Source organism: Staurois parvus, unplaced genomic scaffold (assembly GCF_062004578.1).
Source record: "Staurois parvus isolate SC_StPar_1 unplaced genomic scaffold, SC_StPar_1.0 ptg000634l, whole genome shotgun sequence".
Lineage (NCBI taxonomy): Eukaryota > Metazoa > Chordata > Amphibia > Anura > Ranidae > Staurois > Staurois parvus.
In genome coordinates, this window is record NW_028318430.1 from 5,553,179 (window position 1) to 5,567,500 (window position 14,322).

The 14,322-nt window shown below is 41.5% G+C and overlaps 1 protein-coding gene across 10 annotated transcripts in view; it reads right to left on the minus strand.

The window, feature by feature from the left end:
• Positions 1-14,322, minus strand: part of HERC2 (HECT and RLD domain containing E3 ubiquitin protein ligase 2) — a 233,271-nt gene that overhangs the window by 205,508 nt on the left and 13,441 nt on the right. For 9 of the 10 annotated variants that reach the window (XM_089693500.1, XM_089693499.1, XM_089693498.1 and 6 more), the window contains exon 2: positions 9,246-9,336. In XM_089693500.1, coding sequence (XP_089549626.1) covers positions 9,246-9,317 — 72 coding nt within the window. In that variant the 5' untranslated portion in view covers positions 9,318-9,336. The remainder of the gene's footprint in view (positions 1-9,245; positions 9,337-14,322) is intronic. The other variant, XM_089693492.1, reaches the window with a different exon arrangement.

Sequence of the window (14,322 nt, forward strand, 5' to 3'; positions counted from 1 at the left end):
CCGAGCTACACTAGGGAATACCGCCAGGGAGGTTAAAACAAGTAAATATGATATACTTTCCTATCTATTTTACATAGTTACATAGTTAGTCTGGCTGAAAAAAGACAAAAGTCCATCCAATTCAACCATGAAAAAAATAAAAGTTATAATCCTATATCCACAGTTGATCCAGAGGAAGGCAAAAAAAAAACCCAGCAAAGCACGATCCAATTTTCTCCTGCTGGGAAAAAAAAAGCCTTCCTGATCCCCCGAGAGGCAATTGGATATTCCCTGGATCAACTTTACCTATATTTTGCCAGCAGCATAAGGATTAAAAATAGTCCATGTTGATTGAGAGAGTGAAGTTCCGCTTTAAGTAACAGATACAACAGTTACTATGACTGCTACCATGATGTAAAAATATACAACATGGGTACAACATACATGTATAAATCGTACAACTACTATTAATGTGTGTGTTTTTATACAACCCCACCTGCAGGTACTAGTCCCAACACTAAGATGTTGGTCACACCAATCCGACTTTGAAATCACTTCACATGAAGTCGCATGATTTCAAAGTAAAATTTCAGGTGCGATTTGCAAGACATCTGTGCACAGATGTCTATGCAAATGGCACCTGAACTTGCAAAAAGTAGTGCATGCACTACTTACAAAAAATTGGTGCGACTCTGACAAAGTTGGAATCGCACCGATATGACCACTTCAATTGCAGACAGTAGGGTGAGACTTGTCATGTGATTTGAAACTATCAAAATTGCATGACAAGTCGCATCGGTGTGACCGAGAACTAAATGGAACACAATACCACAAAAACATACACAGCAAAAAAAGTATAGCATGCTACTTTTTTAGTGCTGTGCAACACTGCCGCCAATAGAACTATAATTTCAGTAAAGAGGGTGGGGCAGGTTGTAAAATCGTCTGGTAACACCATTGTGATCCTACTGCATAAGTGGCTGCGTTCTAGTGCAGCTGCTGATGCAAATGGGACACACGCGCACACACACACACCTGCAAACGATACAAGATGTTAAAAGTGTATGCCAAGGAAAAATATGTAGTAGTAGTCTCTGAAATACAGTTCGCTGCATTTTATTCCCTTATAGGCGCGGGCCCATACAGGAAATTATTGTTATTGTGCCTGAAATGCACTCAGCTCAAATGTTTTCTTGTAGACTGCATGGTATCAGCCCTGCCCAAAGTCTTTTGTTAAAGTGTTACTAAACCCAGGACCCTGCATCCACTATATCTGGTCTCCCATGGTACACAGAACATGGAAATGCAATTATTGTAGTAAATATAAAACTACCAAATACCTTTTCTCAACAGCAGTTAGGGCAGTCTTGTGACTTCTATCAGTGTTCAGCAGAGCACTGGTTAAAGCTAGGAGGAGTTTTCCTTCTGCTCTAGGGGGATGCAGAACCCCTGACCTCTGTCTGGACAGTGCCGATTGGCCCTGTGCTGATCACATGCTCTCTCAAGGGGAAAAAAACCCTCTCTAGCAATACACACCAAACTGAGCATGTGCAGTGTCTCTACATGATGTGTCTTATCAGGAGATATGAGGGTTGCACTGGAAGAAGGGGAGGATCAGAGAAGACTGGATCAAACAGCCTTTTTACATAATGCAGAGCATTAACCCCTGTGTGTATAACCCACAGAGAGTATAACAAGCATGCTTTCCTGCATATACAGACTGATCTTACTGTTGTGGGTTTAGTAACACTTTGAACTACAACGCCGCTCACAGATCTCTAAAACATAAAAGACTAATCATTCTATAATCCAACTTTAGGGGCCCTTTGAGATAACCGTGTACGCAGAGGACACAGGGCAGCTCTGAGTTTCTGACAAGGTCAACAGGCTTTTTTGCACTTATGAAACGGAATATTAAGCAGACCAAAAAGGAAACAAAATCGTAGAAGCTCATTGTTAGGGTTTACATAAACTTTATGTACATAATAATAATAAATTATTATTATTATTTAAAAAAACAACACAACACAGCTGCTACTACCATTGATTTTCAAAAAGTTATCTTGCGTTTGATTAATATACAAAAACAGGGTAGGAGTCCATTTATAAGCCCCCTAGGCCAAAAAAGAGACAGACCAGTCCACACATAGGGTGGATCATCAGTGTGCAATATTAAATGCTAGGGACAGTGTACTGGATGGAAACATGGGACTTTCCTAGGCTACAAAAGGTTTCTCAGAAGCAGTGTGTACAGTGACAGGAAGGTTTTCCACTGCTAAGAACAGGATATTTGCCAGGATGTTATTTGGACTTTACCAGAGCAAGGAAAAAGCCAGGATTTATGCATACCAAATACACTCACACTCTAAATGAGTGCAAAGTGACATATTTCAACATGACCACTGAAGTGTATGTTGACTTTGTTTCTCAGTTCTGGGGGGAAGAAAAAAAAAAATTGCTCGCTGCCATTTTATATATGGGAGGCAGCTACATGGACTTCTATGGAATGCCCATTAACCACTTCAATACCGGGCACTTATACCCCCTTGCTGCCCAGGCTAATTTTCAGCTTTCAGCGCTGTCGCACTTTTGATGACAATTGCGCGGTTATGCAACACTGTACCCATATGACATTTTTATAATTTTTTTTCACACAAATAGAGCTCTCTTTTGGTGGTATTTAATCACCACTGATTTTTTTATTTTTTGCTAAATAAAACAAAAACAATGCACTTTTCTTCGTTTCTGTTATAAAATGTTTCAAATAAATAAGACTTCTTTATAAATTTAGGGCAAAATGTATTCTGCTACTTTTGTTTGGTGAAAATAATAATAATAATTGAATTTTTATTTTTTTTCAAACGTTTCTAAAATTTCTTTTTTTTCACTATTTTATTTTTCAGCACACTGTGACCAAAGCAATGCAATGTTACCATAGTAACATTGAACTACTCTGGGCAAGTGATCAGGATTTTTTTTTTTTTTTTTTTAAACACGATGATTGCTAATACCAATGTATTTCAGTGATATTTGCAATCATTGTTACTGACTTAATCTGATTCATTCAGCCTTTTGTTGTGATTAGCTGTGATTGGGCAAAGCTGATCACATGATACAGATGGGATGTGAGTGGCCTTGTCTGTATCATGTGACTGCCTTGACCAGTCACAGCTAACAACATAATTGTATACAATGGATGGCATGGCAGGAAGCCATCCATTGTATACAATTGACATGTGACCTGCTGTGATAGGTCACAATGGTCACATGACACTGGCAGTGGGCCGATGTAGTGATATGTCATCGGCTGTGTCCCATGGACACAGCCTGTGACAGATCGTGCCACTGCGCAGCCCCGTGGCCGCGTGAGCGGATCGTTTTGACAGGACGTCACATGACGCCCAGTTACAAGGGCGAGAGTCCCACCCGGCCGTCAATCTGCTATAGGCTGGGTGGGAAGGTGTTAATTAATTCTTAGGCAATTAGTTAATCAAAGTCTACAGCACTGGGCCTAGTACACAAGCTGCATGCCACAATACAAATTTCCACTTCAGGGTCTGCTTTTAGGCCTCATGCACACAGGACATTTACTAGAAGCCAGCAGCATTTTTGCAGTAAAAATTCCTGATGCTTATAAAGAGTTTAAAGCTTTTACAGGTGTCAAGCTCTTGGGCGTTAATTCATTTTAATGACCAGAATAAATGATTTATTCTGACCAATTAAATTAATGCTCAAGCACTAATGTTCAGGTGTGTTTAGCAGCTTTTAGAAGCTTCAAGCATTTTTTCTGCCCAAACTCTGCTGCTCCTGGACACACTGGCAATGGGGCTTTTTTCCCTGCCTCTAAAAGCTGCTGCCACTAAAACGCTGCCAAAAGCCTGTGTGCATGGACACATAGGCTAACATGGCGTTAAAACGTTTAGAGGCAGGAAAAAAAAAATGGCAGATGCCCCTAGAAGCAGCTGTAAAAGCGTCCTGTGTGCAAGAGACCTAAGTGCAACTTAAAAAAAAAAAAAATGAAAAAAATGAACAGGCAGGAGTTTAAAAGCAATAGAGTCATAGTGGGGGTTATTTACTAAAGCTGCAAGAATGCAAAATCTTGTGCAACTCTGCATAGAAACCAATCCGATTCTAGGTTTTATTGCCAAAGCTTAAGGTGCTACTAAACCCAGGACCCTGTGTTCACTATATCTGATCTTCCACAGTACACACAACATGGAAATGCAATTATTGTAGTAAAAATAAACTGCTAAATACTTTTTCTCATCAGCAGTATATAGCAGTCTTGTGCCTTCTATCAGTGTCCAGCTGTGCCCTAGTTAAAGCTTGTAGGAGGAGTTTTCATTATCCTCTGACTGCCCTATGAGGCTGCATATCCCGACACTCTGTCTGGACAGTCCTGATTGTCCCTGTGCTGATCACATGCACCCTCCCAAGAAAAAAAAAAAAACCGCTCTAGCAGTACATACCAAACTGAGAATGTGCAGAGTACCCCCAAAGCTCTGCTCTATAAGGAGATGAAATGGGGAAAGTGGAAGAAAGGGAGGATCAGAGAAGACAAGATCAAACATTTTACACAATGCAGAGAATTAACTCCTTAAGTGAGTATAACAAGCATGCTTTACTGCAGGTACAGACTGATTTTACTGTTGTGAGTTTAGTAACACTTTAATTGAACAAGCTTAAGTTAGAAGCTGACCATGGCTACCACAACTTCACCAGACTCTGAATGCCCCGGTTTTGATAATTCTACCCCACTGCATTAAAGTTTCTTACCTGCCTGTCTGCTGAGCTGTGCACACACAGCTCAGTGTGCAATATCAGCAAAGCTGAGATAAATGTAGTCAACCAATGCCAAATCAATTGACTGAAATCTGTACCCACAAGCAGACCCGCTGAAGAAGTCAGTGGACTGCAGGGAGCTCTGGGACACTGCAGCGTTGGAGTGAAGGCGAATATAATTTCACTTTAAGTACAGCCTACAAACTTTCTGAAATGGTTTGGCAAATAAAGGAAGACCACTTGCCTCTTCGATAAATGACCGATTTCTCACAAATCAATCTCTTCTGATATGACTAATCAATCTACAGTCGGCAACCCCTTCCATCAATGTGACATACACAGGGAAGTTGATTTCGATCGATAGATAAGATAATGCTATAACTTACAATCATATCAATCTCATCTCTATATCCACCATGTACTCTGATCAATTGAAATTTGATTGTATTCATGAACAAAGTATCAAAGTGCTGCCAATCAATACAAAAGTATTGCTAATTTTTCTCTGGACAATCAGCTTGGTTTAATCAAATCTGATGTAAATGGAGTCTTAACTGATCAGAAGGAAAGTTATGGCCATTTGATTGTTTGCAGATTTGATTGATCAAAAAACACCTCGACTGGATACAAATAAAAAAATCAGTGTAAGTGACCACCGTTACTCAAAGTGAAGATTTGCTATATTACAGGGAACATCTAGAATTGTTAATTGTGCCTAAACAGTACCCTGAAAAATGTACCTTTCATGCAAAGCGCTGCTTCCAACAAGATGGCCACCTCTACACAGACAATGCAGAATAAGGTATGGCAAATCAATGACGTGGAAAATACGAGCGGCAAGGATCACAGGCAATAATGGTCCTATGACCTCAGCCTGTCTTTTGGGCACAACTTCCAGAGTTCAGTTCTTTAACCACTTCCCGCCCGGCCGTTTATATACATTGGCCAGACGGGGTCAGGTGGTTGTTTATAAACGGCATCCCCGTTCCCCGCTTGTGCGCGCTCCCTGGGAGCACAGTGGAACACCGATCGTTGTACGGGACCTCTCTGTGAGGTCCCGATCATGTGATCATCATTCACAGATTTCACATGATCAGTGATCACATGCAGAGTAGCAAGCAAGATGTCACTTCTGACATCATTGCTTACTACATGTGAAATCTGTGAATGATCACAGAGGTCACATGGTACAAGACTATTCACAACAGCCTTGTACCATGTGACAAGCTGTGACCAATCACAGCTCACACAGTAGTACTCAATGGCTGCAAGAATGCAGCCAGAGAGAAGGAGAAATGATTGCTTTTACAGCCTTTATGGGTGTAAAAGCAATCAGTGTAAAAAAAAAAAAAAAAAAAATCTTCATCACCCCCCACAAGTAGTACAGTGTCACCATGGTGACTCCCATCATTGCAGCCTGGCCAATCAAAATGGCCAAATCCAAGAGGATGGTTAAAATGTCAGTGCCAGCAAGGACATCACTTTCATTGCTCTCACACCTGTACAGCCCTCGATGGACCAGACACATTTTTACTTTTCTGCTATGGACCTGTTTAGTGGGCAACAAATTGTCATTACTTAAGGTGGTGGTAAAGGCTAAATGTGTTTTTTTTTTACCTTAATGCATTAAAAGTAAAAACCTTTCATGTTTTGCTCTCCCATAACCCCCCCAAATACTCACCTGAGACAGATCTCAATCCAGCGCTGTGCCAGAGAGCAGCAGAGCCATTGGCTCCCACTGCTGTCAATCACAGCCTGTGAGGAGAGAGTGGAGGTGGGGGCAGAGCTGAGCCTCGCTGTGTCTATAGACACAGGCAGGGTGGCCTGCAATTGAGCCCGCAGCTGTGTTTGCCCTGTTAAAGACCACACTAAAAATTATGATTCTTGCACAAAACCATAACAAAAAATGATTGAACTTAAATAAAAACAAACAATGAGGCCCCTTTCATGTGGGGTGGACTGCGATCCAGTTGCTCAGCGGGGGATCTGTCTGTCTAGGCAGTCGGATGACAGGTCTGTGTCAACTTCACCTTTGCAGATCAGACACGGACACAGACCACTCTCCTCTATTGGCAGCCAGATGTAAACGGATCACCTGTCTGTTTACACTCGACCGCCATCCGATGCAATCTGCTGCTGCGGCTTACACCCGCCGCTCCATAGAGGAGAATAGAGGTTCTGTCCGGGTCCACCTGAAAAATGGACAGGCAGACCTGATTGGAACTTCTGTGTGGAGGGGGCCTAAAAAATAAAACAAATCACAAAAGTTTAGTGAAACTTCAGTTCTCTTTATTCATGGCTCCACCCCCCACCCTTCCAGTTGGGCTACCATGCTTGATTGTCCAGTGAATGTGCAGATGTGTCAAAGGGTACCGAGTTTCACACACGTACAGAAAAACGGGGGTCCTGGAACTCGACTGTGCTATCCTTCTGCAAGTGTGCAGGTGTGCAGAAGGCCTCTGCCAAATTCTAAAGCCTGGCAGTTCTATGTGAGGAAGGAGGAGGAACTGCCCTTAAGAAGGAGGCAGGAGAGAGGTGCACTTATATTGTCTTTTGGGGTGAAGGCCCGCTTTAAACATTATTGATAAATATGGTTAGAAAAAAAGAAAGTCAAAAAAATATCAGCAATAAAATAGTAGTTAGAAGGGGAAGAAGGCATTGTTTACGGCTGATTAGGGTAAACAAATGGTTAATGAAGGGTTATATAGGAATTTTTTTTAATTGTTTGGTTGCTGTATCGCATACAGATTGAAGCTCATCATTTTTATCTACAGAGGAATGGAACAGAATAGATACAAAAATAACAATGCTACTATTTATCTCTCTCTGGCATCTGAGCAGTGTTTTGAAACATTAAAGCGGAGCTCCACCCAAAAGGGGAAGTTCCACTTTAAAGACTGGTCCCCCGTCTGGCACCTTTGGGGAGTGGGTACCTGAAATTGACAGGTACCCACTCCCACTGTGATCGCCTAGGCAATCGGAAGTTGTCCTCTTACCCTCCCTCCCCGTAGTCTTCTGGGACACGTGACAGGTCCCAGAAGACTACAGGACCAATCAGGAAGTGCAGCGCTACTCACGCATGCGCAGTGGTCATCCGGCTGTGAAGCCACGAGCTGTCAGAGCCTGGTGCCCACATTAAAGATGCCAATGCCTGGAACTGGTGTTCCAGGCATTGGCATCTTTAATGTGGGCACCAGGCTGGTGAAAACGGGCTGCGGGGAGGACACCACAGGATCGTGGGACAGGTGAATGGCTGGCTTTTTAAAAGTCAGCGGTTACAGTTTTTGTAACTGCTGACTTATTTTTTCACAGTGCGACTGGAACTCCGCTTTAAGGTTGATTTACTGAATTTAAATAGATTGTTCACTGTGCAAAGGAATTTTCCTCTGAGCTAGTGAATGAGGTGAAGCTGTGATGATGTCCATCATCCAAACATGTACAAACAAAAATGTTTTTTGGTTTTTTTTTCCTTGCATGTGATTGGTTATTATCTGCAAAGTGGAATTGCAGTACATTCAATAAAGTAGAATTCTGGGATATTACCAACTAATCCTAAAACTGCTTCTACCCCCCTTCTAACACCTAGACTAACTAACCTGTAGAAGAAAGATGTATGTACTTACCTAATTTCAGGCCACTGTGGTCCGGTCACATGACCTCCCATTGGAAGCCAGTGTCCGATACAGGAGCGAGGAGAGAGTGCTCCAACAACGGCTGGTAATGCCTGCGTCACCCAAAAGCTTACCATTCATTGTCAGCGATTCCTCCTCTCCCAAAAGCTGCTGCTAGCTGACAGAAGGGAGTCGATCCTGTTATTGGACCGCCCAGAAGACATCTTTCTTCCACAGGTTAGTATAGGTGTTAGGAGGGGGGGTGGGAGCAGTTTTAAGATTAATTAGTGGTATCCCAAAATTCCACTGTACCCTAGGTTCACACCTAAGCATTTTCTGCAGTGTTTTGCAGAAACACAGTACAGTCCATTTAACATGATTTCCTATGGGACATGTTCGTACCTGTGCGGTTTCACCCGCTGTGTTTTTTGGAAAGGGTCAGGGACTTTTTTGAACACAATAAGTTGCGGTTTTATTTCTATAGACTTCAATGGAAACGCTGCAGAAAAGCATGTATTGCGTTTTTGATGTGTTTTAAATCTGCCTAGCAACAAGAAAAATGAAAAAAAAAAATGAAAAAAAAAAAAAAAAAACTAAAAACACAAAATGCATCAAAAACGCAAGTGCAAAAATGCAATGCAGAAAAGGCTCAAACGCAACCTTCTTAGGTGTAAAGCTAGCCTTAAGCCTTGGGTAAACTCCCTTGCAAAGGAGTTGTGTGCTGTAGTATTCACACAGTAACTTCCGGCTGACCATTGCTGGCAAATGTGGAGTGGGGAACAGCAGTGGGGGAGAAGGACACGCACAAACACATAAAATAAAAAAAGACATAATAAATAAAAACACATACAAAATACACACAAAAAATACTACCTGTAGGTCCGTTTTCAACCATTTTGAATCGAATCTTGATTGTGCAACCAGAGTGAATGTTTCTGAAGACATATTGCTTGCACTTTCCTGCCTAATAAAAAAAAAAAAGAAAACAAATGTATCAGGCTCTGAATGAAAGCTGGCCCATACATCATTAGATTCTCATTTGATCATTCATATGGAAATTATGAAAAATCAGTCTTCATCGTTGATTTAACTAATTTTGTTTGAAAGCCCTTAAAATTTCATCTATACCTGCAATTTGAATGGAATCCCGACATATTTGACAGGATTCATTAGCATACAGTAGGTACAATTTTCCTAAAAGCAAACCACACTGAAACTTCATCTTGCTCCTTCAACTTTTCTTGTCACTACAATCAATTCATTCAAAGCTGGCATTTCAACTTTTCACAAGATATTGGTAAGTTTTTTAACAATTGGCCACAGCCTTCATTTCTTTTTCTCTCCACAATAATTGTCAGCCTTTTCCCCTGCCTTGGCATCCTAAAGCTCAAGGAAAATTATGAGGAATTTAATTGGTTGCCCAGTAACAATAGTTTAAAATATTAATTCCAGGTATGGATTTTTTTCTTCTTTTTAACATAGTTACATTGGTCTACCTTGAATCAATGTAAGTATGCATATGCCATACCTGTGGAAATGGATCATCACTGTAAAGTTCCTGCTCCTGTGCCAAGCGGCCGCTTTGCTGCATTGAGATCACGGGAGAGGGAGGAAGGTCGCTCGCTTGGCATGGCCGCTGTTAATAGATCGCATTGCATTTTTCTCAGTGAATACAAGATGTTCTCTAATTGATCGAGGTGGAGAGGCGGGGCAATAATGTCACAATCCTCATCCAATTAGAGAGCACCTTGCATTCATTGAGAGAAATGCAAGGAGTTCTGTGAATAGTGCCGTACCCAGCAATGATCTCCTGTGTTCGCTTTGCAGCAGAGCAGCTGCAGTGGCCATAACTGTAGTAACGGTGACTACTCTACTTATTCTTCGCTTTCACAGCAGAATATGCATACCTACTTTGGTTCAAGCTGGACCTGTGTAACTACGCAAGAAAATGCATACCTGGAATTCAGTTTTAGGACCAGTTCACACTACATGCATTTCAGTTGCTTTTTTTATGCATCAAAAATGCACAGAAAGTGGGTTATATGGTTGTCAATGTCATAGTTCACATCAGTGCTTGCAGTTCCAGTACGTTCCGGTTGAAGAAGAAAAAAAAAAAAAAAAAAAGTAAAACATGCTGCATTTTTTGTTCACAGAACTGTACCGGAAAGCAGTAAAACGCATCAATAACGTACCAAAAACGCACTGGAACGCACATGTCCCTATTTAAATTGAAGAAACAGAGGAGAAAAAAATGAACTGGAATGCAGAGAAAACGCAGTGGAACGATTCAAAAACGCGCATGCGGAAACGCATCAAGAACACATCTGGACTGCGTTTCTATAGTGTGAACCGGTCCTTAGGGTGTGTTTTTTTTATGCATTCCAGTTAATTTTTTTTCCCTCTCCTTTTCTTCAATTTATATAGAGACATGTGCATTCCAGTGCTTTTTGATGCGTTTTTGATGCGTTTTTGATGCGTTTTACCGCGTTCCAGTACAGTTCTGTGCAGAAAAAAAAAAAGCAGCATGTTCTACTTTTTTTCTGCAACTGGAACTAACTGGAACTGCAAGCCCTGATGTGAACTATGACATTGACAACCATATAACCTACTTTCTGTGCGTTTTGGATGTAGAAAAAAAGCAACTGAAGTGTGAACTGGCCCTTAAAGTACATACCTGGACAAAACAAAAAAACATTGCTGCAAAATACACCAATTTCCCCATGTTTTCTGGCTTTAAAAAAGCAGCAGTTACAGAAAAATGCCTGCCGATCTGCCAGAAATCCAGAGAGCTCCCAACTCCCTGTATTCAGCTGACAACACACTGGGGGTTGATTTATTAGAACTGAAGAGTGCAAGTCTGGTGCAGCTGTGCATAGAAACCAATCAGCTTCCAGGTTTTATTGTCAAAGCTTAATTGAACAAGCTGAAGTTAGAAGCTTATTGGCCACCATGGACAGCTGCACCAGATCCTCAGTGCTCCAGTTTTAGAGAATCTACGGCACAGTGTTCTTTATTCCAATGCAACTATATTTCAGACAGCTCCTCCAGGTGTTGTGGGGGTGTCTGTTTTCTGTCTCACTTTATCTCTCCCTGCTGCCACCAATCACATTTAGACTTCCAATGCAGGCTCCAATCTGCTTGGTAGCTCTGAATTCTTAGTACAGACCCTTTTCATGCAAGGGACAGTGAGAAGCCTACAGTAGATGTCTTGCAAAATACTAATTAGAGTGTCTCCTGCAATACAAGCAAGCAAATAAAAAGGTAAAAAAGAGATCAACTAAAGGGAGCAGTGTGAAGAGGTATATTACAGCAAAATTACAGAGTTAGGACCGCAGTACACAGAGGTGCCCAGACAGACACTGCAGCTTACGTGTATATTTGCAAATGTGTGCAAACGAAACCACTCAGCTTCCAGGTTTTTTGTTTTGCCAAAGCTTAATTGAACAAGCTGAAGTTAGAAGCTGATTGGCTACCATGCACTCTCCAGTTTTAGTAAATCAATCTTAGTGTCTCTGCAAACATCGGCAGCTGTGCCCAAGCTCCCCCCTGCTAGCCTACCTAACTTAACATGGAGGGAGGTTTTCTGCAGTCCAGCAGGGAAGAAATCACGCAGAGCTGACAAGGCTATCTGGGATTTCAGTGCAGCAGGGGCACTGTGTTGTTAATTCAATAAAGGAAGTTAGGAGCTCTCTGGATTTTTGGCAGGTTCGTTTAAAAAAAAAAAAAAAAAAAAAGGGAGATTCTTTGTTTATATTATACAAAAAACAAACAGGTAATTTTTCTCTTTCACTGATGTGTGTTGATGAGGCTGCACTAATAGGCAGCACTGATGGGTAGCACTGATGGGCATTGATGAGGAGGCACTGATAGGTGGCACTGACTGCAGGAACCGACAGGCGGCACTGCTGGGCGACACTATGGGTGACATTGATAATCAGTGCCCTGATTATTAATGCAGATCTCCCTGGTTATATTTTCCGGTAATCAGAAGTACTTTCCTCGTGCTGTGACAGCATGAGGAAAGTGCAGCCAATAACCAGCAACTGTATTTACATTATGATCTGCTGCGTCATTGGACACAGCTGATCACGTGGTAAAAGGCCGCTGTGAATGGCCTTTTACCACATCACAAGATCACCGACAGCACCGGGTGCGCGCCAGAAGCAGTTAGATCGAATTTTTAAAATTTTTATCAAAAATTATTTTAATGAAATGCTTTTGGAGTAAAAGTCTATCTAAAGATAGTTTTCTATTTAAGATACATTAATAATTTAGTTTATACAGCATGAAATGGAGCTTAGTTATGTAGCATGAGGCTGTATATTCTGCTATATTTACATTTTTGGTAAACTCATTCAATGAATCCAAGCTCTGCAAGCTGAGATTACATGCGCTGCATTGATGCATTCACACAATTTCACAGTGACCGTGAGAAAAAACATGAAATAAAAGATTTTGAGTAGTTCTCCAGTTGTGTGATTAACCTAAAATCGGTTCGAATATCGCTGTTTTACTAACCTGACAGCTTAATATTCTAAAAAAAGAAACCTTCATTTGGTTTGCAAATATTATAGATTTAAAGAGCATCTGTCATTTTAGATCCATCATGGCAGCGCCTGTTAGCAGGCATCTACTCACCTGCTGCCGACACGTCCCTCACCTTGTTGTGTCACTGCCGCATCACCAGCCATCCCATTAAAGTGAATGGGACTGTCGGTGAGTCAACAGCGGGTCAGAGGAGGAGCCGCTACAGGACAGAGATGACAGTTGCTCTTTAAAAATTATGATTTAAATCAAGGCTTTTCACTAGTGATTTAAATCAAATCCACCCTGGTACTTTCCCATACATTGATGAAACAAAATACGTGGGAATATGCACTGGGTTTATTATGCAAATATTGACTTTCCTCTAGAAAGTCGGTTTTTGGCAATGCCTATCTAACAGCATATCACCAGTTGCGAGGTTCAGAGGAAGAGTAATGAAAAATAGTCACAGAAAATAAAAAGGCAGAACTTTTAATAACACATTTAGAGCATAGCAGTGTAATGGATATGTCCATAAGCATGAGTATCTTTTGAATTATGTAACAAGTATGTATCAGTAAGTGCATTAGCCTTTCCAGCACATGACCCCATGCTGTGAGCAGAGAATTAACACTTGGACAGATAGAGTAGACATCAGATCTTACACACCAGCTGGGACAGAGCAGAGTGCTCACTATAATTTGCTGAATCAGAATCAGGTCCTGACCCCTACAACCCTGGCAAACAGATGACATCAGAAGTCTCAAAACACAGCCACACTCTTGAGCATCTGTGGCGTAAGACTAAGTCTCACAAAGACTTCAACCAATATAAAATTACCCTCCAAAAATACAATTTTTGTCACTCTCATTAACACCTTCTCATCCAGTCCCCGTCAACACTTTTCTACCTTTAACTCTTTACTTTGTCCTCCACCACCTCCACCAACTAACTCACTCACTGCCCAGAAGATAAACAATTACTTCAAAATGAAGATTGATACAAAAATCGAGAGGAAATCTCCACTCTACAGATATCCCCCCCACTTAACACCCCATGTCCACTCAACAACATTTTTGGCTGCCTTTGGTACGGTTGACCACCCCCCTGCTCCTCAAAATACTTAACTTTTTTGGTTTGCGTGACTGTGCGCTTTGTTGGTTTTTATCCTACCTATTCCACTGCACCTTAAGTGTTACTTACAATTCTACTTCCTCCTCTTCTCTACCTTTGTCAAGGTCCCCCAAGGTTCTGTTCTTGGACCTTTCCTATTCTCAATCTACATCTCCTCCTGTGGTCAGCTGATAGCCTCCCAAACCAAGCTCTTAATATTTCCTTCCCCAGGTGCCCCTTCCCCTGACTTCTTTGTCAAGATCAATGGCACAATCATCAATCCGTTCCTGCATGCCAGGGTGCAAGGGTTAAC